The sequence below is a fragment of the Amphiura filiformis genome, chromosome 10 (assembly GCF_039555335.1).
Source record: "Amphiura filiformis chromosome 10, Afil_fr2py, whole genome shotgun sequence".
NCBI lineage: Eukaryota > Metazoa > Echinodermata > Ophiuroidea > Amphilepidida > Amphiuridae > Amphiura > Amphiura filiformis.
In genome coordinates this window covers 22,676,018-22,700,486 of record NC_092637.1, presented here as the reverse complement: position 1 = coordinate 22,700,486, position 24,469 = coordinate 22,676,018, and the positions used below count along the sequence as shown (strand labels likewise).

Here is a 24,469-nt window from a genome sequence, read left to right as displayed (position 1 = left end):
TCATAACATCAAATTGGAATATATTTTAGGCCTAAAATTTTACTGGGATTATGACAAAAATATGAACTTTCTTCTGAATGCCAAAATGGCTGTTTATTGACAGGTCACCCATCTTCATTTAATTAGGCCATGATATAAAATTGATTTTTTGGTTCTCATCCAACAGTTTCTGGAGTTGGACCATATTTTTATTTCTTAGTTTTTGATTTTTAAACTCAAGCAATTCATTATGATGATAAAAATGTCAATCAAGCAACATAAATTAGTTTAAATATGTGTTTGTACTTAGTCCCCATGACTCAGGGAAAAAAAACCCATCATGCTACAAATGTATAATATGCAATGGTGTTACTAGGCAGTTGGTCTCTTATAAGGTTGGAGCTTCTGCGAAGTTTGCACACGTATATTTGAGTTGACATGACACTCGCCAAATATTCAAGGTGTAAATTTGATCTTATTCAATAACATTTAGGGCTATACATGTACACCAGAAGTACTGACAGTGATTATGCTTGCATGACAAACTTCTATTTGCTGGAAATAGACATGATAATGAAGGTGAACAATGCAATTACTTCAGTTACCATGGTAACAAAATCACACAGTGATTGGTATAAATAAAGGGAAATAGTTGGTTTATTTTGGTCACCAATGTGCAGGCAACCACAAATTTCCTCCAATTACTGTGAAAGTTATTAAATCAATATCATTATGCTGGGGAAGATTTGTGTTGTTCTATTTATTATGAACTTCTCCAGAGTCAATGGAGATGCCAGTAAAAAAGATTAGTTGCATAAATTTGTATCATTTTAGCCTTAGACCACCTTAATTAAATCCCGAGTCTCAAATTAAAGCTTGTGAGAAATTGAAAACCTAATACATACAGAATGTATTTTTAATTTTTTTTTATTGTTACTTTTTTTTTTAATATGTGTACAGGCTTTGGGACAAGCATGTTGTGCAGAAAGTATCCAATGTCTGTTGCAAATATTGGAATAGTTGAAAAAGTCACTAATACAAACAATTCTTCTCTGTTGAAAACTTGAAACCCACGAACCAAATAGGAATTTTGAGTTTTATTTTTGGCTTTTGTTAAAAAAAAAAGACATAACTAGTGGCAAATGGTGGTCATAGACCACAAACCTAGCTGGGTTATGTTGGTGTTTTGGAGGTATCTGACCCCTGCAAAATGTTCCAAAAATGTTCCCCTGGTTATGAGATTTGTTGTCACTAAGTTTGAGTCCCATACTTCTTACAGATGTCCAGGAAATGCAATTTTAAGATTTGACCCCAGATGACCTTTGACCTGACCCCTGCAAAATGTTCAAAATATTTTCTTCTGGTCATCAAGTTTGTTGTCACCGAGTTTGAGCACTGTATTCCTTACAGATGTCCAGAATATACTTTTCTAAGATTTGACCTCTGTGTGACCTTTGACCTGACCCCTGCAAAATGTTCCCCTGGTCATGAGATTTGCTGTCACTGAGTTTGAGCCACATACCCCTTGCAGATATCCAGAAAATGAAATTATAAGATTTGACCCCAGGTAATCTTCAACCTGACCCCTGCAAAGTGTTCCAAAATGTTCCCCAGATCATTAAGTTTGTTGTCACCAAGTTTGAGCCCTGTACCCCTTACAGATGTCCAGGAAATGCATTTCTAAAATTTGACCTCTACATGACCTTTGACCTGACCCCTGCAAAATGTTCCCCTGGTCATGAGATTTATTGTCACCGAGTTTGAGCTCCATATCCCTTACAGATGTCCAGATAATGCAATTGTAAGATTTTACCCCCTTAATGACCTTTGACCCCAATTCTGTATGCAAGTTGTAGGCGTGTGGTATAGCCGATGCATATATGCAAATGACATCATTGTACTATATAATATGTGGCAGAAGAAGCATTTTGAAGATATTTGGTTAAATACCGGAAATGCCCCCTTAATGACCTTTGACGCCAATTCTGTTTAGACACTATGGGCACTGCACACCGACACCGCCTGGATAATAATTATTTGGTGCAGAAGGGACACTAAAATGAATACACGGGATCGATACACGTGAATTGCTATGCACGATTTTGATATCAGACGAAAATCTTCTGATACCGGGTTAGAAAATGATGAATATCTCCGTCATGATTTTTTTTCAAGAAACCAGATTTGGTCTCATAAACTTGGAAATACGTGTTGAACAGATATGATAGTCGCTAGAATGCGCTTTGAAAATTGGCCGTGCGCTTTGAACTCAAAATTTGACCATTTTATATTGCGTTGGTCCTGTTATGGACTACAGCGTGCAGCGTGTAGTACAGCTGCACTCACTGTAGGCAGTATAAAAGTCGATGACCATTGACCTCAATGGGGTATACAAGCTTAATCACGCACAACCAAGATCGATTACCCGGCTATTGTGAGTAGCCTTAGTTATGTCCCTCGACTAATTATTAGTTTAAAAGAGCTTTAAAGGTTTGAACCAAATGGCTAATCGTGGCTGTGGATTTAACCTACCATGGCGATTCCTGCCATGAAGATATAGGGTCGAAGACACTGTGCACTGGATATAGCCAATACATATGTGCAAGTTACGTAATTGTAGGGTGTAACATGTAGGAGGAGAAGCATTTTGAAATTTATTGCCAGAAAGAAGAAGAAGCAAGAAAGAAGAAAGATCGGGTAGTAAAACAGTACCTAGCTCGGGGGGTTGAAAACCCCCCAGCTATGTAAATAAACAAATTTCTTGATTTTCAAAGAGGACTAGTTACGACTTTACTAACACGCACAACAGCTTTAAGACTGAGATTTAATTAAAATGGCCCAATGTGTTTATGTTTGATTTGTCATTCAGTAATCGAAATGTGCTTATTGTTTATTTTCTCCTAGCAAAACACATATTAAACATCATCGCATGATGCAGCTACATGTACGAGAGATGTGAACAACAAGTCTACACATTTTAAAAATCATGTTCCACGATGACCGACTACAGAGCCCTTCCATACCGCTGTCCAAAATGTTTCCACAAGAACTTCTTCCCGGACATCACCACACTACGCACCCACCTTGAGCTTGACCACTCCTATGTCCACTTGTCAATCCCACTTAGCAGTGTTGCCATGGTAACATCATCCCCGAGATCTCACAGCTCCATGTCAAACTTGTCCATGGTTAGTACAGTGGAAGGAAAGAAGAAGGGATTCAAGGACCAAGCAAGAGAACTTGAAAAACAGCTCTTTATTGCTGCAGGTATGTATGTCCAATTGCTTTCAATTTAATTTGTAATCTAAAACATGCTAAATAATTTTATCCCCATTACAGTTATTTATTCTTATTATTACAAAAAAGAAGATATTTTGACATCATCAAAAACCCGGATCTCATATCCTTAAAAAAGGTTATGTTTGGCCACAAAATACCAATCTAAAAAATAATTTCTATAGCTCTATGTACCATCATCTGACCATGAAGTCAAGACATGCTAACTCGAGTTTGGTTTGGTAGTGAACCCATCACCATTTTTCAAGAAAAGCCTATCATTTTTCTGTCAAATTTTAAACAAACTTGCTGACTTTTTACCAAATTTTCAGTATTTTTGTTATATTTGATGAAAATAATGCCAAATTTTGTGGCACATCCCCATATGGTAATATTAGGCATGTCCACTAAAAATTGAAGTAGGGCCTACTTTTAAATTGATTCAGACCTAACTTATTGGCTGGGAATTGATGAAAGAAACATTTTGGCGTTTAAATAATCTTAATCGGACGTTTCATTCCAGAGATATGGCCTTTCGAGTGTCACGGTTTTATATAGGGCTGCTAGAACATGTTAAAAAGTTAAAGTCCAAAAAGGAATACTAACAGAAAGTGCAACTTTAAGGTACTTTTTCTTAATGTATTTATTAACTAGCGTTATCTGGAACATTATATTTGTTTATAACAACATGAAAATAAGATCATTCTGAAAATTTAATCGATTTTGTTGACATACAACAAAAAATATAAGACCTCAAAACCCATGGTTTGTTTGGTGAAACCTCAAGCATGATCATAGATGGCCGCCATGGAAAATATCTCCATAGAGGAGATGAACAATAAGTGCATTATTTCAAATGAATAGCGGTAGTCTTAAACATTGTTCAATCTTTTAAGGTCAGCACATTTTATCTTCAAAAATTATTATATTTCATCATGGCATAAGTTTGGTAACATTAATCACTACCAATTTTGAGAAATTTGCTCCAACTCAAAGGTTATCTTTACTACATTGAGCAATACACTGTGTGTGCATGGAAGCCATGATGGATAGCATATGAAATGGACATGGTAGTGAGAAGTGCACGGGAAGCGCATGATTTGAGATGGGCATGGTAGGCTTAAACATTCTTAAATTTCTTAACATCCTGCACATTTTGTCTTCAAAAATAGTTAAATTTTATGAGTATGTAAGTTTGCTTGTCTGATTCACTCCAAATTCGGAGATAATTGCGTTTGAACACCTGATGCACGGAATGGTGTCACTTCAACCTGTTGTAGTTCTCATCTCATTAAATTTTTCATTAAAAAGGTTAATCTCTTCATGAAGGAAGGTCCTCTCTATTTACTGACCAAACAGGAAAAAGTTTGGTTAATGTTTTCTGGTGGAATCAGGAATTTCTTGAAACACCCTGATATAGGCCTACATTTGGATCAAAACAAGTATGTACGCCATTTAACAGGCCTGGGATTTCTTGTATCGATCAGTTTCTCCATAGACAATATGTGTGTGAGTGCACGCGCACAGTAAATGAAAAATCGTTCTAGTGGAAACTGTATTGACAGTGGGCATCCCTAGTAATATGGGGTCATCAGTTGATTAGTGATAAATGAAATATAGAAAATTGAAAAATAGGGGCATTTGGGCCAAAACAGTCCCACAGAAGCCTCAACATCAAATGTCTAGTCTAAATGGCTTGAAATAATTTTGCTCTCTGTTCAAATTGAAAAATAGGTGTATTTGCATGGGTGACTGATCAAATGCAAAAGTAAGGGGTGAAAAGTTTGGTGAAAGAGTGTGTGTTTGGAAAAAAAGGGGTCTTTGGGTGACAACGATGGTGAAAATGGGGTATGCATCACTTCTGTGTTTTTCACCCTTCAGTACAGGTAATCATACTCCTTTTATATCCCTAAATGCAGGTAAAGATGCTCCATACACACCTCGCCATGGTAACACATCATGGCCACACAACAGCACTGTATCCCATGCATCAGTACTAGATGCTTTGTTGAGACCCTCAGAAGACACAAGACATGCCTACAAAGAATTGGATCAGGGGGCTGCTGATGAGGTTCATCGATTGAAGCAGGAATTAATGGATAAAGATCAGGATCTGGCTAAAGCATCGCTATATCTACAAGTAAGTTGTAGTGATTGTAATGAAAGTGCATGTTATGAAAACTTGTAATATCAGTGAGATTTTAATATAGGTCTAGTACATGCTTTTCATAAATTGCAGCCAGTGATGCAGGCCTTGCCGTCTAGATTTTAAAGGCGAGTGGTCATTCACTCGATAGTATGATGTTAGGCGAGAGGTCGAAGCACTATGGACTGTTGAACATGTTGAATACCCTCTCAATCGTTTTTATGAATTAAGGCTACTTTATTACAATATATCAAATTAATACATCAAAAGTGCTGAAACCTGAATGTAAATTGGGTGATGATGGTGATTCGCAGCGAGTGATATTTAGTGTCTATGGCGATTGGAAAATCACTCACTAGAAGCTGAGTTTGGGCGAGCGGTGGCGAGCGAGAGTGATCGCTCACCTCAAACATCAAGGCCTGGTGATGTCAGTTTGGTTGTAATTGGAACTAAAATTTTAAGGCTTTTGGTTAACTTCATGTATATCTTCAATACAAAAGGCTAACATTTTCATGTTGGTCTGCTTTTCATCCCAGCTACATACACTTTTAAAAGTACATACATCATTAGATTTATAAAGTTTACTTTGAGGACTGTTTTAAATTGTAAAAAATGTCAAATTTTAATAATTTGTCACCACCTTTTCCAAGTCCCTTTCCTCTCCATATATATATCGCAAATTTCAAAAATTATTTGACATCATCAGGACATTTCTTGTATTCTGAATGCAATTTGGTGTGTCTGGTGTGCTCTCAGGTCCCACAAAAAATACTGTGCTAAGGTAGATGACCGCCTAATTGCATTTGTTTACTTATTTTTGCATATCAACATCATTATTGTCAACTTTGGTCCCCGGCTTTGGTCTGATTGGATCAGACACATACATCTGATGACATGAACTGAATCTCATTTTAAAGTGAAAAAGCAGTTCTATAACTACTTGGTTATAAAAGGAACGAACTAATTTTTCAAAGACTATACATCTATGCTGTGTTTTATATGATGGGTCTTATATTGTGTAATTTGTTTTGCTGCAGGAAATACAAGTTGAAAAGGTGAAAGCACAAGAGGAGACCAAAGATTTAAGTCATACAGTTGAGAGTCATTCAATGGAGATAGCTGCATTGAAATCTCAACTGAAAGAACAGCACAAAGAGATCAAACAGGATGAAAGGTAAGGTGTCACAACCCATTTTAATTTTTTTTATATATTTGGATCGATTGTTAATGCTGCTTCGATGCTTGGTATTAATGAACTATCAACTAATTGACAGAATTTATGGTAAAGTTGTACTGGTCAATATCATTACACAAAGATACAAATGGTGTCACAATTGTCAATAGTCAATGAATTAGAATTGACCAAGCATTTAAGGTAGATCGAAAGATTGGAACTAATTTGGTTCTTTTGCCTAAGAGAACTTTTCTATAAGACCTCATAAAATTAAGTTTTAAAATTCATTTCATGTCCCCACCTTTTTTTGAAAAGTGAGGAGGGAGGGAGTTTGACAAAATTGACAAAATACAGCAGAATTGACAAAATACAACTTTAAAAAAATACAGAAGTTTTTACATAAAATTGACATTAATACTAGTAGTTTTCAGCATCTCCCAGGAAAATGATAAGGTTGATCTTTTTATTTAAGATCATGAGATGTTAGAACCATTAGTCTTCGACAAAAACACTTTTTTGTTCAATTATTGCCAATTTTGTTGTCTTCATATGTGAACAGAAAGTTGTTGGAATTAAGTCAATTCCTGGAGGACATTGATACCAAACAGATGACAGCTAGGGAGTCATTGAAGATACACTTGGATAACCTGGTAGATAGAGCAGAACATGCAGAGATGGAGGTACTACACCAATCTAGGCCTGGAACCTCATCATCAAGGACTTATGAATCTCCTGGGTCATCTGTAGAGAGATACCGTGTGAAGGTAGGATACTTAAGGCTTAGATACTGTGAAGTGGAGATGTTTTACCATGAAAAATCTCTGTGATTCCAGATTTCCTTACCTCCGCACTATCATGATTGGTCAATTACATGATATCTTCATTTTAATCACCAATCAGAATGGAGCTTTGCAAATAATTCACCCCATTTTTTTGTGTGGTGAATTTTTTCTAACAATGTTGCTGATTGGTCCAATTGATAATGAAAACTTCTTTTTGACCAATAGGCAGGTAGGTCTCATGGGGTTAACATGAATATAGAATACCACATATAGAAAATAATGAGATGCTATTGGCTAAATATGAAAGTACTGAGATTGTAGCGTACATTTTTGTTTTGAGGTATATCATTTACATATAGAGCTAGGGCAAGTTTAACAAGATGTTCGGCTGGCGTAGATTCAAATCAGACAGTTACCGTCCGTAAGAAAGCTCAAGTAGTATACCAGTATGCCCGCCAGCAACAGGGGAGATCAGCTGGCTGTACATGTAGTACAAGAGAGCGTTTGAAGACTATTATCTGCAATGTTAACATTGAGAATGTCAAAATATTTTTTTTGTAAATGTTCATTTGCAAATAAAGAAGGTAGTCCAAAGTATCACATTCAATGTCAGCCTTCTGTATGATACTTATCAATATTATAATATTGTACAATAAGATTGGAACATTTTTTATTTTAACATTTTTCTCAAATTTGTAGCATAACAGAAGTCATTCATTGAGCGGTGATGCATGGAGTAACCAAGACCTTCCACAAGGACATGGGGAAAGGTGAGTGTCTATGAAGACCAAAATGGCAATAATCAAGTTGAAGTAGAAAAAAAATGTTGAAATCAAAATATAAATTGTCCCACAAAGCCCGGAACATTTTTGCAGATATACATTTTCCCCTCAACGAATTAACTAAAAATTTGTCGTCATTTGTTCATATCACTTGTTAATTGGTTTCTGTCATCCAGTGGCGTAGCCAAGGGGGCAAAGGGGCTGCTGCCCCCCCTGTGAGAAGTCTTGCCCTAAATCTCCCACACAGGGGGTGTAGATCTGTAACTGTTGTGTGTTTTGGTCAATTTCCTGTTCATTATTAAAGCCATATTGTAACATTTGCTGAGGAGGATGCCCTCAATATTTTTCAAAATTATGGTTTTTTTTACAAAATTGTAATGTACTTTATTAGTAAACTAATGTACCCTGTAAAAATCAAGACTTTAGGTGCTGTAGTTTTGTCAAAATGCAAGTTTTGAATTAAACAACTGAACAAGATATTCAATTATTAGGGCTATTGGGCTATTCCAGTTGAAATCCATACAACCCCTATTGTAGACATGACCTCAATCTGCCACTCAGGGAGTGTGACTTTCAAATAGGGGTTACTTGAATTGTGCCTATATGTGACACGATCTGGTCCATGGGGGCCAAAGGAGGCATTTTTGAAAATTGAGTTACTGTAATTGTTAGGCTATCATTTACTGAAAACACCAAATGTCTAGCATACTTGGTTCTAAAGTTATGAAGTTTTTTGATATCTATTTTCTTATGTATTTTATTGTTTTTTTACTCCGTATTTTTACCTTTATCTCAGTTACAAATTTGCCGACTTTGGCCCCCATCATGTCACATAATTTGAAATCTTCCATGGGGTGTATGGAATTCATTTATTGTCTACAAAACCAACACTCAGATAAAAAGATCATACTAGTTATTTTGTTATTATTTACATAATTAAGAATAACTTAAAGTAAACTGGTTTTTGCTCAACATTTACAGGTCACCTTCCAATGGCAAACAGCTGCCACAACCTTCAACAGAAAATACAACTCCAGATCCTCATCCAGTGAAAATGTCTTCCACCCACCAAACCTCAACACCTATTCCTAACCACACTGAACGGTCCAATCAGCAACAGGAACACCGTCAGGAACAGCTTGACAATCTACAGCAACAGCTAGAAACCTTACAGCATCAGCAGAACCAACTACAGCAGTTTCTCGTTCAACTCAGCGAGCAACCTACGCACGTTAATCAGATGCAAGATTTATCCCCATTGCTTGTCAAACAGCTCTTGTCACAAACTTTGCCAGAGACTAACCAGGTTGATTCACAAAATGGTAACCGGTTCTTGTCAAAGACTGCTCCAGAGACTAGATATATCAGACCAAAAAGTACAGACCAGGAAAGCAGCAATGCAGAGAAATCAAAGCAAAGCAAGACATTCCGTCAAAATAAGTATTTGCAGCAGGTGATATTGAACCCAGGTCAAACTGAGAACCAATCAGATTATACCAGAAGTCCAAGCAGGACATCGACTTCAAAAGCAAATCATCCATATAATGGTTCTTCTGAAAACTGGACAGAGGAAAAACCTCGACACCATCAAACTATGGAGTCAAATCCCACATTGTATCATAATACATTGCCGTGGCAACAGTCCTCCATCTTGCCTAGTAGACTCAATAATCGTGCCTCCTTGTCTTCAACCTTGCCTTCATATGCTGGATCAGAATTACCTAATTTCAACATTATTGATGATGACAGTGATGATGATTTAGACGATATTATTCAAAAGACTGAAGTGCCTTTTGAAAGCACGACCCTTGAAAGACAGTATACTGCTAATCCTAATAGCATGCCTAAAAGTAGCATTGATGCTTATGACAATGCAATCTATGTAAAGACACCACACTCTGATTTGTCCACGTACCAAAGCACCCTCAAGAGAGCTACCGATCAAAATCCTCGTCTTCCGATTGATGAAGACTTTCATAGCAGTAATAGTACTTCGGATGCAATGAATTTAAAAGACCTTGAAGAAGTATTTCAAGATTTGTTAAATCGCAAACAGCAATCTGCAATGACAATTGAAACACAGGCATCTCAACTTGAAAACCATGGTAACGCTTCAGGGTTGACATCCTTACCAAATACACAACATGTGAATTTTCGAGAAAATGGCGATATAAGAGTGAGAACTTTACCAAATGGAATTCCAAAGAATCCAACCATGCAGGAGGAATTCCACAGAGGGTTGACATATGTATCTGAAAATGATGACAGAAGGGTGACATTGACATCACAGAATGTGCCAGAAATTGTGATTAATAGTAGACCAAACTCTGTAGCTAGCAGTAGGAGGGTCTCTGGCGAATCTTATACAACTGTATCAGAGTTGTCGGATATAGATGATTCGTTCACTGATGTGACATATACGCCCTCTGTGTCAGTACACAGTGGATATGCAAAAATTAAACGTCCAGGTATGTTTATGTAAACAGTATGTAGTAAGAGCTAGAGATAGATTGTACTTGTGGTATGTTGTAGATGGTGGCTCTATCATTGTAGCTGCTCTTTTTTAATATTTAAAGTGAGGTCATCTCTATACCTCTATCTCTCTCTCTGCTCATAAATCTCGCACAGGCAATCACTCTACTGCTCTCCTTAAATCTGATATAGGAGAGTGATTTTTAGCTCTCCTTAGTTGACCATTATTTCCTTGCATTCTATTGTAAATAGTCTAAACAGCTCTCCTTGAAGGCTCCAGAAGAGCTATTTAATGCTCTCCTGCAAATTCCAAAAGACAGTCCCTGCAGAGGTAATTGCATGTGGAACAACTCGGCTTATTATTTCCATATCACATCAAAAATATACATGTACAGTCATTTTGCCAGCAAATACATGTAGCGTGCCAACCTTTTCACGCCAAACGTTTAGTGAGTTCAATTCAAGAAGAACAATGAACAATATCCAAAAAGAACTGGATGAAGACAGCCCTATGCTTAATGTACAATAAAATATATAGCACATATGCCAATTATTCAAGAGAGGTCTATTTTATTTTTAAGAATATGCAATAAATAAGTTTTGAATCTAATTCAGTTAGCAGGGTCATGTTTTTTTAATCCCAACATAAAAGTTCTCCCAAAATATAAATGTATACCATTAAGTTTGAATCAAATGTAATTTTACATAGCAGCCATGACTATTCCATCGCCAGCAATGCCAATGACTCGCAGCCATAAGAATGCACTCTTAAGTATATTCAGTCATCTGGATCAACAATCACTTTTGAACTGTGCCCTCGTTTGTCAAGATTGGAAGCAGATAAGTCGGCATCCATTGTTGTGGAGGACTGTGAGACTGGCTAACCAGAGGATTTCTTCAAAGGTAATATTGCTTTCATGTCATGTTTCAACAAAGAAAGTTGAGTTTGATACTTATGTTATCATGCTTATCAATGAACAAATTCATTCATCATCATCGTCATCGTCGTCGTCGTCTTCATCATCATCACAATCACCATCACCATCACCATCATCATCATCACCATCATCATCATCATCATCATCATCATCATCATCATCATCATCATCATATTTCGGCGATCTTTGGCAAGTGCGGCTTGAATTAACCTGACTGTATTAATTTTAAAATACCTTTTGATTTGTTTCAGTTTTTGCAAACGATATCATCCTGGTGTACAGAAATAGAATGGATGTATCTAGATAATCTGAAGCCACGGAAACAACGTCCAAGAGAAACCATAGAAGACTATAAGCGAGATACAAGGTGAGTGTTGCGCAGGAGCCTCACCTATTGGTGACTGTGTCTTGTTGCTACTCCTCCAGGCTAGCCGATGTACAGACCTTCAAATTAATATTTGAAATGTTCGGAAAACCAGGTCACTAGCAGGGCCTAGTTTTCATCTTGGTTTGCAAGAATCAAAATCCATCATAGTCACTGCACTTACTGTATGATACAATGAGAGAAGTTGATTATTTTTTTATTCTTGCAACCGAATCTTAAAAGAATGATTACGAGAATTGATTCTATGATTCTCGTCGAAATCTAGGCCCTGCACATGTAGCAGGTGCGTAGTCTGCGTACACAGCGTCATAAAGCATACACAAGCATCCTTACGCATGCAAAAGCGCACATACGGACTCATCAGTGACATACATTACACAAAGCACAACTAGTATAAGTGCTGCACCCAACAGTTGTGTGATGACCCAGAATATTATTATAAACTGGGTCATCATAAACAAACGACAGCTTCGATTTTGAAAAGGTCTATTGGGTCTTTTTTCCTTTTTTTATTTGATTGTATTTATTGTCATGATTAATTGTAATAATATTTATTTGAATTTGAATTACTACAAAACAGTACACTAACAAAATAGTACAAGAAATTAATATACAGATATAGAGCAAAATTACAAACTAAATTCAGGTACAATCATGTGCATTCAGAAAGTAACTCTGGATAAATGAATAGGCTATGCAATTAAGCGGGGTTTTCTTTAAGCACTTTGCTGGAAGGGAATTTTCAAATTATTTGTACCCTTTGAATTTGTGACGCCATCTGGTCCATGGAGGCCAAAGGCGGCAAATTTGAAATTGAGATAAAGGCAAAAATATGGAGCAAAAACAAACAAACAAACAAACAAACAAACAAACAAACAAACAATAAAATACATAAGAAAATAGACAAAACAAAACTTAATAACTTTAGAACCAAGTATGCTAGACCTTTGGTGTTTTCAGTATATGATATCCTAATGTTTGTATAAAGTAATAAAATTAGTAACTCTAATTTTTGAGAAACAGCCACTAATAATATTCAACTTCCTTTTTATTATTTTATTGTTCTGAGCAACACTAAAATGGCCATACCTCTGAAATCTAATGTCTAATTATGATGGGGTTTTCAGCCAAATAAAACGATGAGAATGGCTCATGTAATGAAATTAAAAACTGAACTTTGATTTTGATCGACATCAGACTCATTTAGCTTGATCGCATCATATTTGCCCATGAATAGAAGCCCATGTGTGTCATTAGCAGGGACAAGTGATTTGCGCGGAAAAAAAAAGCCAATTGCGCGGAGATTGCGCGGAACTCTTTTTCAGTGCAAATCATGTATCGCTGCCTATAGGAAAAAAATAGCCATTTGCGCGGAGATTGCGCGGAAAAAAAGTTCTGTGCAAATTGCCTGTCCCGCTGGTCATTAGGCGAAACCTTTACAGTATTTGGCTAATATATTTTATTGATCATGTTATTTTTCAGGGGCTGTTTAGAAAGTGGTCTTGAGTATCTGCTTCATAAATCTGGGAGTCACCTGATTTCACTGACCATTCATAGTTGTCACAACATACTAACTGAAAGGTAAGACTGGGATATTCCAGTTGAAATCCATACACCCTCTGCAGAAGACATGACCTAAACCCCTCACACAGGGAGTGTGAATTTAAAATGGGGTTACCTGAATGGGTGATTTCAATTGAAATCTACACCCTCTGTCTGGGAGACTATGGTCATGTCATATCGTCCATAGTTTTTAACTGTAGTAGCCCATTACTGTGAAGTACCTTGATGCCTATTGTGAAGCTCAGTATGGAGTATTTCAGTTCCACAGAATTTGAATACAATCATACGTTATTACAAAAAACTGATAATGTAATAGCTTTTTAGAGTTCCGATAGTGAGAATCTGGACTCGCAATAACCCTGTGCATAAGGGTCCACACCACTAAACATAATGCAGATGACGCCTTGCAGACAACTTTAATGCAATCAAGCCTGTTGAAAGTGGCAGCAGTTGCCCTGGTCAAATTAAGAAAAGTTATATTCTAAAAAACCGACTAGTATTAGGCAATGGAAACAAATTAGTTTGATCTTTTGATCGAACATAGATGCTTTTTTTTTGCCTCATTCGACGGGTTGTATCTCAAAATTTTGATCTTTGAATTACCTCAAGTAAGTTCGGCAAAGGCCTGAAAATGAATGAGAATTTGTGTCTTAACACATATGCATTACATATTGGCATAGTGCATAACACACAGATTGCAGATATGCACACACTAGGAATCAAAAGTCTACCAGGTAGGCTACACCTAGGTTTCATTATCATTGAGATATAGGACTTTTTATTTTTTCGGAGGAGAGCAGGTAGAGCAACTACTTGATTATATTTCTACATGTTCATACTACATACTCTGAAAATTTTAGAAAATTCGCATGAGTCCGTTTTTTTTAAATCACCTTTTTGTTCCTAAAATGGGGGTTATAGCGCCCTCAACGGGCACTCTCTCCATAGGGCTACATGCAAAGACCAGTTATAGACAAATGGCCCTAAAATAAAACGGACTCGTGCGAATTTCCTCAAATTTTGCATAAGATGTAGATTTAACATCTGGAATGTAATGCAAGTGATGTCGTTGCTGCTCTTCTAAATTAATTTTTAAAATGTCCGCCCCAGACCAAGGTGGCTACTTGGTGAAACAATTGGGGTACACTATTTTCCTCTACATGACAGTGTGAATTCTCACAATATAACCTCTTAAATTTTCCTGTTAAATGCAACTCCATCAACACCCAACATATAAGGTGCAGCTTATGTTCTGTAATTTACGGTACTATTATGATATGTTTTTGTTTCACCATGCATAGGTGTCTGTGGTTAGCCAGTTGTTATTGTATGAATCTATGCAGTGTGACCTATGTCAGTCAAACTGACCCTGCAGGTCATGAGGTCATTTGGGCCGTTGGGGCTGGATGCAGACAGATTGAATCACTGAAGTTACCTCCTGGCTTTCCATGGTAAGTCTTAAAGGGCCAGTTTCTCGAAGCAAGGCTAGTGGTCAGGCTTCCTAAGCCATTAGGCTTAAGCCCAATTAGTCAGATATACCAGTGCTTACAATTTTACATCATACATCGCCTAGATAGATAAATCAATAAAATGGATCCACATTGGTAGTGCTAGCCTTCTGGCTTGGAAGCCTGACCACTAGCCAAGCTTCGAGAAATCGGACCAAAGTGTGTGAGGTCATTTTCAGGATGCTTATCAGCAGTAATTTTTGAGCTAATGAGCATATTTGAAGATTTTGAAATGAATTTGGCGTTCAGGGATGTAAGACTTCCGGCAATTGCAAAAATTTCCGGCCGCGCACGTTTTCTTTGTGACGGAAAAATCCGGTTGAATCCCCAAAAAAAAAATTAAATGTAGAAAATAAAAAAGTAAAACGACTGGAATAAAAGTCTATAAAGACGATCTGATAGGTATTTTGATCGCTACAGTTATAACAGGTTGACGTACGTATCGTTCATATTGTAGTCAAAATGAGGAATGTGATGCACCCCCGACCCCTGAAGAACGTCTCGCGCAAGCGCTCGGGAGTTCAGGCCAAAATACAATAGGCCACTTACATCCCTGGGCGTTATGACATAAATGTAACTTATTCATTGATTGATCGATCTAATCATTCTCTTCTGTATTACAGGGAAATGTTCAAGTGAATTAAGGCATGCATGTTGCCCATGTGGGTTGACAATAGAGGTTGTGTGTGAAATTATTGATTGGCTCCAAACAAAGGAATTGAACCGGTGTCCTTCACCATAATCATGGCGCATTGCAGTCCATTCAATCAAATGTTGTCATTAACCTATTTGATCGTAGTGCATTTGTTATGTGTGTGAGCTGACAAACTGTCACGGTAGATTGCAGTCATGCTTTTGTTGAATGCATTTGAGTAGTCTGGCATATTTACGTTATGATACGTCATATGCACAACCTCTATAAGTGGAGTGTGTTAGTGAACTAAAAAATAGCGCAAGTGTACACAAACGGAAGTTGTGCATAAGCGCTGACAAGTTGAGTGTTCCATCTATGCTCAGATGAGCAACATTGCCAGATGAATACTGTACTGGTGACAGCCAAATTCAAGCACGCCCAGAACACACTCACTGTGTGGAAGATTAAGATCATGTCTTCCATAGGGGGTGTATGGATTTTAACTGTAATAGTGTCAATAAGTGATGAATAGAAAGTTATTTGTAAATGCACCACTTGAGAAAGTGGTACCATTGTTCTCACACAGCCCAAGGTGTGCTGATCTGAAGTTCAATAATCTAAGGTTATAGGAGTATCACCCCAGTAGTTTGAAATCATTTACTTTTAAATACTTGAGACCCAAACATTGAAAGGAGTAAACCTGCATCTTCATAATAATAAAAAAAAAATCCTATGAAGCGTCAAGTTTTGTCCTGATTTTCATTTGTAAGAATATAACACATCTGCCATTGTGATACTTAATCCGTAAGGAAGCCTATAATTGAGCTTCGATAGTGGTTACTTAACCCTAACCCCTGAAGGGCTTTTTGGCGACTGGAAGGGAAAGAAGGGATAAATAAAGAGACAAAATGAACAAAGAAGTTGTTGCATGGCTCTAGGTGGGATTCAACCCTGAGACCCCTCGCATGCCAAGCAGTAGGCCGCCGACACCTAGCCACGGGTCTTACGCTGCCCGGGCCATCGAATTTGTACCCATATATCACTTAGGGTGATGTGTTATCACATCATGTCGGATGCACGCATGCACTGTGAAGTTGTTTGTAGTGTTTTGTAGTACTCAGGCTTGTAGGGTAAAGGACCTTATGATATGCTATGATTTGCTATCACATATTAGTCAGTACTGTCCAGTTTAATTTTGATCACCGTTTTGTAATTAAATACTGATTTATTGTTTCTTTTCAGTGATCAGCCATATAAGTTCAACAACAGATGTGCTCAGATGATCAGCAGATGTTGGCCTCAGCTTAAAGCACTTAGTATAGGTGGTAAAGGTGTGGATGGAAAAGGTCTAGTCACTATAGGTGAGAAGTGTGTGTTTACGTAGCCAGGCAAACGAGGACACACACAAGGATACACACATGACAAATGAGGACACCCGGTGACCGTGGACGTCCTCTGTCTTTTAAGTATATCCAGGACATCGCAAATAACGTAAAAATGCATTTAAAACGGGTCCACCTATGGGTGGTATAGGACGGGCCACGGCTGGATAGTAAGTGGTCTGGTGTGTGTGAGTGAGGTTCACGGTATGTGTGAGTCCTCGGTTAGTATATTTTAAATCAAGTGAAAAATGAGGTCCTCGTTTTCCTGCCTACGCGAGTGGGGGTGTGTGTGTGTGGGGGGGTGTGGGGTGGGGTGTGTGAGTTGTGTGCATGTTTTTCACTTCAGGGATCAGCCATAAGTTATAATCAATATGGCATGTAATGGAGCAAAGTGCAATTTTTGAATTGGCATCTTCCCTAAGATTTTGGATCAGCGTGTCTTTATTTCTTGAACCATTTTAACGATTGAGGTCTTACATGTATTGCTATTGGCTGCTGGATGTAACTATGATGTATCAGTCTTTGTTTAGGATATACATGTACCTGGTTTACAAAATAACTGGCTCCTTAATTGTTTTGCATTGCAATCTGTATATATTTTATTCAGTTACCTATAGCTAAATGCTGGGATCATTCAGGGTTGACTTATTCAAAAAAAAAATGTTTTGAATAAATTTGTACTCATGTCATACTCTATTAATGATATCAAAATGGATACAAATTCAATGCATTTTGAAATCATTAAAAGAATTTTTAATTTTTTTTAATTCGGGTAATCCGTAAATGGAATTTGTATCTGGGTAGGGAAAAACGGGCGGGTACCCGAATATCCGGGCTTGAGTCACTGCCTTATAACATGGTAGTATTTTACTTTTAACTAAATGCTTTCTTTGAATACAGCAAAGAATTGTCCCAAACTGCAAGTTTTCGAACTCAACCACATGATAAAGGTGTCTGAGCCTGTTGCCATAGCGATGACCAAGAGTGGACTTCGTGGTTTGCAAGTTTTCATCTTCAGACACACTCCAGTTACTACAAAATCTATTTTGCAATTTAATGGTAAGTTAGAATGGGATAAATTAACAAAAACAAAGTACAGAATGTTGTATGCTTGCTCAATTTCAACAGACTCCAACAAATTATGTGGTTAAAAAGTGCAAGGTTGTCTAACCTAAAAAATGCTGAATTATGTGGTAAAATATTAGCAAAACAAAACAAAGAAACAGAAACAAACACATGTATAACAGAGAAAATACACACAAGAAACAATTTGATGAGACAATAACCCCAACTCCCTCTCTGCTGTTTGCCTATTAGTGGAAGGAAGAAGTTGAATAGAAAGAAAAGTTTTTTCCTTGCCCAGAAAATGACCCACTGACCCCTCGGGTGCAACCAGCAGAAAGGGTATGACAAGCCGTACATGTGACAGTCGCCCAGGCAATGGTTTCATTCTTATATGGAGCATGGCATGATTATGCAATCGAGTCATGTGGGATGCATGCATGGTCTTGCAGTTGGTTTTGAATAGTCTAGTAGCGTTAGGGTTAGTTGAGGCCTACTTGCTATATTGTTTTGTAGTCTTAATTAAAACTCCAACACCCGCTTTGGAAGGAAGAAAGAAGATGAAGAGAAACATTGTTTTCACTTTGTGCTGTATGGTTTTGTATGGTCTAGCAGTGTTAGGGTTAAGGAAAGGAATGTCAACTTTTTTACTGGACTGGTTATAGTAGCGATTCTGTTCGCTTGCTCAGTAATATGTCAGACCGGTAAAAGACATGCTGACGGATGTTGAGCTCTCAAAATAATTGCGCAAGACATAGTGATGGATAACTTTGGCAATCTATTACATATATGAAATGTACAATTTTACTACATTTTAACATTTTGAAAATATCTTTCAAGGGTCTACTTTTAATAGACACATGAATTGCTGAACATTAATGGCAAATTAAGTTTATAATCTATGCCCAATACAATTTACCTAGGTTTGACATCCGTCACTATGTAATGCATCCGACAATATAACATGTATTTTCATTTGATTTCAGGTGCATGTTCTCAACTCCGATCCATGTCTCTGCACCTGTCACCATCAGATTACTTCACAGATGCTGATGAGAACGAAGAGGAAAATGCTGTAAGGTTCGATCAACTTCACAAGAAATTGCAGGTATGTCATAATGAGAACTATAGGGGTTAAGTTAGTCTTATTGTTGAGCTATATAGCAATGGCGGAAAACACTGTTCTGCAGGCCTGACTGACCCAGATTTGGCTTTTTTATTGACTGATGGGGATTGATTTTGACTACTCCCCATCTACTTCCAGAAAAATACAGAACTAATTTTTTTTTTTTGATTAAAACAATTTTATCCTGTTTTGCCAAATGAAACATAGCTAAATCCTAATCCTTTAGTTAGTTCTAACTGGCAGTGAATGAAACATTTTAATGTTTGGTCTATTTTTGGAAATAAGGGCCAAAAACATGCATTTTAAAGCATTTTTCAACCTTTTTCCATATTCTGTGACAATCAAGCCCAAAGACTTGGAACAAAAACTAATTTCAAGTTATGCATTCTAATTTTTGGCAACCACATTTCCAATCTTTTTCATAACCAATTAGCAAAAATAATATATAATATTAAAATTATGAGCTAACTCTTACCCTATACTCAAGATTTTGAATGCTTAGACTTGTGCCAAGTCTTACAATTTTGTGACTACAATCATTGTAAGAAAACATGCAAAATTGCATGTTTTTGCACCATTTTCCCTCAAATTGCAATAATATTAAAATTTGACTTTTATTGCCAGTTAGGACTAACTAAAGGATTAGGATTTAGCTATGTTTCATTTGGCAAAACAGGATAATATTTTTTTAATCCAAAAAAAAATAGTGCTGTATTTTTCTGGAATGGGGATTGGGGAGTAAGAACTGTTTCCAAAGAAAGTTCACTTTTATCCAGATTTGTCAATCTTTGGGTCATTTAGTATCTTAAAACAAATTCTGACCGACTGTACAAATATTCCCGCCTGTAGACATTTTTTTTTATTAGCACATGTACAATTGAAGATGCAAAAATATATAATTGCCATTTTGGCTCCTTGTAGAGAAAATATAACATGGAAAATCAGAGACATGATCAACAGGATTTAAAACAACATTTTTACCATTTCTGTATTGTTTTCCCAGGTTTTGGCAAAACGACCCGGATTGAGAGATGTCCTGCATCTTTATATCACTACGCCATCGTAGATAACATGGATTGTGTTGAAGCTATCAAGCCTGTCATGAATGCAACTTGATAATGTGGAAAATTTCTGTGAAGTATATCATTACACAGCCGTGACGTTAGTCACGGCTGTGTCTTTTTTCTTACAGGTTCTTTCTTCTTCTTTCTTTCTTCTTTCTGTCAACCATTACATTTGCTCTAGCACTACAGGTTCTTTCTTCTTACCTAGCCGGGACACCGGCTAGGTCTTGTGATGCTATCGGATCTTTCTTCTTTCTTCTTCTTTCTTCTTCTTCTGGCAACAAATTTCAAAATGCTTCTTCTCTTACATGTTACATCCTACAATGACGTCACTTGCACATATGCATCGGCTATATCCAGTGTCTATAGGGTGTTCAAAGATTTGGGGTCAAAGGTCATTAAGGGGTCATTTCCGGTATAAAACCAAATATGTTCAAAATGCTTCTTCTTCCACAAATTACATGTGATGGTAACATGCTTAGGACATGTGACTTGACTTTGAACGGTGTCTATAGGGTGTTCACAGATATGGTGTCAAAGGTCATTAAAGGGGTCATTTCCGGTCTGAAAGCTAAAAATATTCAAAAAATCACTGTTTTTACAAAATACATAGCAGAGTGTTGTCATTAGCACACATGCATTGCTACTAACCAGGGTCTTTGGGGTGTCTACAGTTTTGGGGTCAAAGGTCATTAAGGGGTCACTTCGGTCAAAAACCAAAAATCGTCAAATATGTTCTTTTTTTTTTTTATCTCAAAACGTAACCAGACCAGAGTGACATAAACTTCATATATGCATTAGTGTTACTCGATGTATGCACGGTATTTTTATTATTTTGGTCAAAGGTCATTTAGACGTCATTTCGGTTTGAAGCTAAATAACTTCAAGAATTTTTATCTCCATAACTAAGCATAGTAGATTTTTTTATTTAAACTGTAACAATGCATTTTCTCGGTGTATATGAGGTTTTTTTTATATTGGGGTTAAAGGTCATTAAGAAGGTCAAAACATCAAATTTGCAAAAAATGTTTAAAATTACGGAAAAGTAGCTGTATCTCAGCCTATGGAAGACGGATAAAGCCCCTACATGCTACAGTGATGCACCATTAATGGTGTGAGATGTCCATAATATCAATCACTGACATCAAATAATAGCCGGTCAAAGGTCAAACTTTAAGACTGGCATTTCGCCCTGACTAGGTCCAGATCTGTAGCCAGATCTAGTTAAGTTAGGCGGGCAGCCTAACTTATTTCTTTCTTTGCATTTCTTTCTTTCTTTCTTTCTTCTTTCTTCTCACAATTTGCTACTACTTCCACATCCTTGATCGGATTTCGACCAAACTCAGTCACAAGAAGTATTGGGTAGCTGGCTACAAAAAGGTATGGGTTGTTTAACATCAGAGGTCATCCAAGGGGTCACAGGGGTCAAAAAGGTCATTTTAACCTAAAATGCTCGATTGAGCTGAAATTTAAATGCAATGATCCTAATGACATTCTAAACATGTTTAAAATATTTTCAAATTTATTTAAGGTCATTAAGGGGCCATAAAGGGGTCAAAGGTCAAGTTTTTCAAAATGCTCCGATTGAGCTGAAATTTAAATGCAATAATCCTTATGACATTCTACACATGTTAAAAATATTTTAAAATTCATTTCAGCTCATTAAGGGGCAATAAAGGGGTCAAAGGTCAAGTTTTCAACATGCTTCAATTGAGCTGAAATTTAAATGCAATGATCCTTATGACATTCTTTACATGTTTTAAATATTTCAAAATTCATTTAAAGTCATTAAGGGGGTCATACAGAGGTCAAAGGTCACGTTTTCAAAATGCCAGCTTTCCACGATCAAGGTATATTAAAACGGCAATTAATGAAACAGTCTTATTAAAATCAATACTATCCAGCACCCAGCACAGTATTGCTGCTTGATCAGATCGTCACAATCATCCGCCTAACTTACCTCGTGCCCTTGCAAAGGGCACAGTTGCTCTAGTTCTTTCTTTCTTCTTTCTGTCAACCATTACATTTGCTCTAGCACTCACATGCTTACATCGATTTTACCTAACTCGGTCACAATGATCATTGACCATGCCCCTACATGTCACATGAAACTCGCGGGGTCAAAGGTCACGCAGGGGTCACAGGGGTCAAAAACGTGATTTCAACTAAAAATGCATCTTCTCCCACAACTTACGTGAGGACAGCAACCCCACTTGCACACATGTATTGCTATTACCCAGTGTCTATGTGGTGTACACAGATTTGGGGTCAAAGGTCATTAAGGGGTCACTTCGGTATAAAACGAAAAACCTTCAAAATTTTTTATTAGCTAAATAAAACATAGCACAGTAACGGTATGTTCACATATGACCTGCAGTCACCCAATGTATATGTGGTATTTTTTTTATTTGGGGTCAAAGCTCATTAAGGGGCCACTTCCGGTATAAAAATAAATATCTTTAAAATGCATCTTCTTCCACAAATTATGTGGGACAGAGACGCCACTTGCACACATGCATTGTTATTACCCAGTGTCTATGGGGTGTACACAGATTTGGGGTCAAAGGTCATTAAGGGGTAACTTCCGGTATAAAACGAAATACCTTCAAAAATTTTTATTAGCTAAGTAAAACATGGGACAGTAACGATATGTTCACACATGATCTGCAGTCACCCAATGTATATGTGGTATTTTTTATTTGGGGTCAAATCTCATTAAGGGGTCACCTTCGGTATAAAACGAAATACCTTTAAAATGCATCTTCTTCCACAGATTCTGTAGGACAGAGACGCCACTTGCACACATGCATTGTTATTACCCAGTGTATATGGGGTGTACACAGATTTGGGGTCAAAGGTCATTAAGGGGTCACTTCCGGTATAAAACGAAAAACCTTTAAAATGCTTCTTCTTCCACAGATTACGTAGGACAGTGACGCCACTTGCACACATGCATTGTTATAACACAGTGTCTATATGGTGTACACACATTTGGGGTCAATGGTCAGTAAGGGGTCACTTCCGGTATAAAACGATATACCTTCAAAATGCCCTTCTGCCACAAAAAGCATAGCAAAGTGATGCCACGTGGACACGTGCATTGACATTAGACAATGTCTATGGGGACTTCATATATTTTGGGGTCAAAGGTGATTAAGGGGTCACCACACGGCTGTGTTCGTGGTCTTAGACCACAGCTAAGTCTAGTTATTGGTTATGTTGTCTATCACATTTAGTATGGTCAGTCACAAGTAGGCAAATATCTAACACTATGCATATCAGGCTAGTTAGTGGGGTTGTTAAATTGGGCAATTTAAGTTGAAATTCACACAGGTGTGAATTTCAAATGGGGGTACCTGAACGGGCGACTCCATTTGAAATCTACACCTCCTGTGTGGGAGATTACGGTCATGTTATCCATACAGGTGTATTGATTTCAACTGGCATAGCATATTCATTACCCAGCAATATGGTGGAAAATGTAACACAATTTCAACATGTGTCACTAGTAGTAGGATATACAAGTTGAAAGCTCTCATTGGAAAGCAGAATACTGCTGAGAAACATGAAATGTATTGAGATGCCGGTTCGTACTGATAAACCCAAGCAAAGGTTTTTTGTTTTGTTTGAACTAAAACTAAATTATTTGAACCTACTAGGAGCTAAAGTCGAAGTATAGTATGAGGAGATTCCATGTGCAGTTTGTAGAAATCAGAGGAGGAGACGGTATCCAGCGACGATAACGCCTACGGCAATTCAGTCCGGTTTTTTAAACCTGGAACCACCGTATCTTACACACGGCAAAAGACGGCCCAGTTTTTCCCCTCTCTGCGCTCGTGAAGTGCCGCGGTTAGAGACTGATGAGTACTACATGAATTCCTTTATCGTGCTGCAAATATCCATGGTCCTCAATATTTAAGCGCTCCTAAATTTTTTTTAATACAGCGATTTCAAATTTACGAAACCGAATCTGAAGACAACGGGTATCAGCCAAGCTAATAAGGCAACTTTTAGAAAGTACGCATGCGCATAGTGCCTATTTCGGTCAAAAGGTCATGGACACTCGCATGTGCTGCTGTCCAGGAAGTAAACAAACATGACAAATGCAGCACTTCGCGATGTTTTTGAAGAAATCATCTTCACAAAATCGTCTTTCACGTTGCCTATTTTCTTCATTTGAACAACGATTATCGTCA

The 24,469-nt window shown here is 37.3% G+C and overlaps 1 protein-coding gene across 1 annotated transcript in view; it reads left to right on the top strand.

The window, feature by feature from the left end:
* The window catches only part of LOC140162651 (uncharacterized), a 32,417-nt gene extending 12,065 nt beyond the window's left edge, over positions 1-20,352 (top strand). The window contains exons 2-15 of the mRNA XM_072185931.1: positions 2,884-3,246; positions 5,175-5,395; positions 6,439-6,575; positions 7,135-7,339; positions 8,057-8,127; positions 9,121-10,607; positions 11,324-11,514; positions 11,801-11,916; positions 13,417-13,515; positions 14,799-14,948; positions 16,882-17,000; positions 17,922-18,080; positions 19,070-19,191; positions 20,213-20,352. Of these exons, the coding sequence (XP_072042032.1) occupies positions 2,976-3,246; positions 5,175-5,395; positions 6,439-6,575; positions 7,135-7,339; positions 8,057-8,127; positions 9,121-10,607; positions 11,324-11,514; positions 11,801-11,916; positions 13,417-13,515; positions 14,799-14,948; positions 16,882-17,000; positions 17,922-18,080; positions 19,070-19,191; positions 20,213-20,275 (3,411 nt within the window). The 5' untranslated portion in view covers positions 2,884-2,975 and the 3' untranslated portion in view covers positions 20,276-20,352. The remainder of the gene's footprint in view (positions 1-2,883; positions 3,247-5,174; positions 5,396-6,438; positions 6,576-7,134; positions 7,340-8,056; positions 8,128-9,120; positions 10,608-11,323; positions 11,515-11,800; positions 11,917-13,416; positions 13,516-14,798; positions 14,949-16,881; positions 17,001-17,921; positions 18,081-19,069; positions 19,192-20,212) is intronic.
* Positions 20,353-24,469: the final 4,117 nt, after the last annotated feature.